The 3,850-nt window shown below is 44.2% G+C and overlaps 1 protein-coding gene across 1 annotated transcript; it reads left to right on the forward strand.

Moving 5' to 3' along the window:
* The first annotated feature begins 572 nt into the window (after positions 1–572).
* LOC142791886 (uncharacterized) lies at positions 573–2,329 on the forward strand. The gene has a single exon (XM_075885559.1). The coding sequence runs from the start codon at positions 592–594 to the stop codon at positions 2,038–2,040; it is 1,449 nt and encodes a 482-aa protein (XP_075741674.1). The 5' UTR covers positions 573–591; the 3' UTR covers positions 2,041–2,329.
* The last annotated feature ends 1,521 nt before the right edge of the window (positions 2,330–3,850 follow it).

Consider the following 3,850-nt stretch of genomic DNA (forward strand, 5'->3'; position numbering starts at 1 on the left):
AGGTAAGGTTAGGTTAGGTTAGGTTAGGTTAGTTTAGGTTAGGTTAGGTTAGGTTAGGTTGGGTTGGGTTGGGTTAGGTTAGGTTAGGTTAGGTTAGGTTAGGTTAGGTTAGGTAAGGTTAGGTTAGGTTAGGTTAGGTTATGATACGTTAGGTTAAGGTATGAACCGTCGTAAAACCGCATTAAACAATGTCACTTAGTGAGATGCAGTGTTTTTCACCTTTACAAGTTGGGAACTGCGATATCTAATGTGAAAGCGCTTGAAACCGTCGCAATGTTGTAGAAAGCAATGTAAAGGAGCGAGTAAAACGTTTTCTAACGATAGAAGTGCGAAGGTTATGTTAGGTTGAGTTATGTTAGTTTAAGCTAGGTAGCATCGTGAAACCACCAAAAACGACGTCATCTAACGAGATAGTGTTGTTTTATTGCGAGTACGAAACTGCGATAGGTAAAATGTTGTGAAAGCTTACAAAACGGCATGAGCAAGCCAAAAGGTGGGCTCGGTGACTGCACCACAATGCAGCCATCTAATCCACTTACCTTTGCAATGCAGACGACAATACTTGTGTTTGCCAGCCTGCAGCTGTCGAACATGATAGGCCTATCCTCGGGGGCGTCATCTATGTTGGTGCTGCCGGGCTCCGAAAGCGAGCCAGGCTCCTGCCGCCTACTACGCACCAACTGCTCGTCCCCACCGGATATTACGTCGGAGGAACTACTATCACCGGAAATCACCGTGCTATGGAAGGCCGCATCGTCATCAACCACAGCATCATCAAGTATAAAGGAACATCACCCGCTGACGCCACTTCGTGGGCTCGGTGACTGCACCACAATGCAGCCATCTAATCCACTTACCTTTGCAATGCAGACGACCATACTTGTGTTTGCCAGCCTGCAGCTGTCGAACATGATAGGCCTATCCTCGGGGGCGTCATCTATGTTGGTGCTGCCGGGCTCCGAAAGCGAGCCAGGCTCCTGCCGCCTACTACGCACCAACTGCTCGTCCCCACCGGATATTACGTCGGAGGAACTACTATCACCGGAAATCACCGTGCTATGGAAGGCCGCATCGTCATCAACCACAGCATCATCAAGTATAAAGGAACATCACCCGCTGACGCCACTTCGTGGGCTCGGTGACTGCACCACAATGCAGCCATCTAATCCACTTACCTTTGCAATGCAGGTTAGTAAATCGTATGTCCTCTTCGCTAAAAAGTCGAGTAATTACTTCCTGGTGCAGTTCCCGAGCCCCCACTGCTGTATTGCTATTGCTGTTGAGTGTGCTCATATGATTCACTCGTTGCTGATCTTATCGGGTGACGTCGAAACTAATCCTGGCCCTAACGGAAACGCTGCTATTCTTACTGAGCTACAAAAGCTAAGTGCCGGCCAGGCCCAGCTGATTGCCGAAGTTCAGAGTTTGAAATCTCAACTAAGCACAACGGATAAAAGAATAACAGACTTAAACAAACGAATGGGCGATCTCGAAACACATTACCAAACTCTTCTTCCCCTCAGAAATGATATCGAAAAAACACAGGCTAACGTAATCAACATGACTAAAAAAATTCAAGAGCTAGAAACTTCCCTGGATGACGCTGAAAACAGGTCGCGCCGGAATAACCTTCTATTCTACGGCATCCCTGACCCCACTAGGAATGAAACGTGGGCTGAATCTGAAAAAATGATAGTCGATATCTGCAACAATAACCTTGGACTAACAGTGCAGCCTAACGACATAGAACGCGCACATCGTCTCGGTATTCATTCACTAAACCGAAATCGTCCCATAATTGTGAAATTTTTATCATACAAAACCAGAGATGCACTTTTATCAAACGGCAGGAAACTGAAGAACACTAACTACAGCATCGGGGAGGACTTTTCCCGCCCCGTTCAATATGCGCGCAAGCAATTACTTGCATTTGCAAAAGCACGTTCGGACAAGTTCTCCTTGCGGTTCAAAACACTGCACGTCGGGTCGAAGCGCTATATATTTGACGCATCATCACACATGGTTAAGGAAATTGCATAGCGGTTACCCCGCCAACAAAGAGCAATAAAACGCCAAACGGCTTCCCCATGTCATGTTCTCTCGTTTTCCGTAATATTCACTAACATACGTAGCCTTCTTCCAAAACGTGAACTCATATCCAACATTATCTCGTCATCAAAAAGCAACATACTCGTATTAACAGAAACGTGGCTTACCAGCGATATAACGGATGCGGAAATATTAACTGACTTACAGGACTTCCACGTGTACCGAAATGACCGAAATGGCTCACGGGGGGGCGGAGTACTTATCGCAGTTCATCGGGGCATATCTTGCTCTGTTGTTAACGTCGATTCCGATACCGAATCCCTGTGGCTAATTTGTCGTACTAACACCGTAACTGTCCTACTTGGCGTCTGCTACAGGCCCCCGCAAACGGATCCAAATTTTCCATGTCATCTGAACAATTCCATTCAAAAACTTACTTCCGCTTACCCAAAGGCTCGCATTCTTCTGTTCGGTGATTTTAACTACCCTAATATTGACTGGCAAAACATAGTTACTTCTACATTATCATGTCACGCAGAGGCGAAAAACTTCCTCGATGTATGTCTCAACTTTAACCTTACACAATTAGTCGCCCAACCAACCCGTGTCACACGAGGATCAGCAAATATTCTCGACCTGATATTAACCAATAGCCCCGAGAACCTATTATCTATTACTTACCTTCCTGAGATCAGCGACCACAAGGTCATACATGCTTTATTTTCATTTACCTCGACCAAAAAACAGACGACTAATAAAACAATTGTTCTTTATGATAAGGGTAACTATAGTGCAATATCTGAAGATCTCAGTAACTCTTTTAATCAGTATGAATCTACATTTCACACGCGCTCAGTTCATGACAACTGGTTGATCTTTAAGGACAAAGTAAATCACCTCTCTGATATGTTTATCCCGAAGATTACTTTTCAAACTAACCGCAATAAACCATGGTTTTCTCGGCATTTAAAAAAACTTGAAAACAAAAAGAAACGACTTTTTCGTACCGCCAAACGCAACGGCAAGCCTACTGCATGGCAAAAATACATCGAAGCTGAAAAATCATATTTCCTATCTGTTCGTAAAGCTAAATACTCGTTTTACCATATAGACTTACCTAATCTCTTAATCAGGAACCCCAAGCAATTCTGGCAAGTTCTAAACCCCACACATCCTTCCGATATTAAACTAACGAATGATTCACACGAGACAGTGACTGACCATGATTGCGCAGAAATATTCAACGAAGCATTTGCATCTGTCTTCACTACTGAACTTGACATGCCCTCACAGTCGCCATCATTTAGCGTAGAAACTTTCATGCCTGCTGTCACCTTCTTCGAAGAAGGCATTTCATCTATAATCCACAAATTAAAACTTTCTTCATCAGCTGGTATGGATTCCATCAACTCGAAACTCCTCAAGAATGTGAAATCGACTTGCGCAGCATACTTATGTCTTATCTTCTCACAGTCACTCACCTCAGGAATCATGCCGGATGATTGGAAAACGGGCAAGGTCGTTCCAGTCTACAAATCAGGTAACAGAAACTCACCCTTGAACTACCGCCCCATTTCATTAACCAGCGTGCCTTGTAAGATCATGGAACACGTCATCTACTCACATATCTTCAATTTTTTGGACTCCAACGAATTTTTTCATCCTTCACAGCACGGATTTCGAAAGGGCCTTTCTTGCGAAACCCAATTAGCACAATTCGTTCATGACCTACAGACTAATCTCGACTGTAATATCCAAACCGACTCAATATTCCTTGATTTTGCAAAAGCTTTCGACAAGG

The sequence above is a fragment of the Rhipicephalus microplus genome, unplaced genomic scaffold (assembly GCF_043290135.1).
Source record: "Rhipicephalus microplus isolate Deutch F79 unplaced genomic scaffold, USDA_Rmic scaffold_194, whole genome shotgun sequence".
Lineage (NCBI taxonomy): Eukaryota > Metazoa > Arthropoda > Arachnida > Ixodida > Ixodidae > Rhipicephalus > Rhipicephalus microplus.

What these genes read in the sequence shown, in the direction of transcription:
- LOC142791886 (XM_075885559.1), top strand. Translation starts at nt 592, where the DNA reads ATGATAGGCCTATCCTCGGGGGCGTCATCTATGTTGGTGCTGCCGGGC.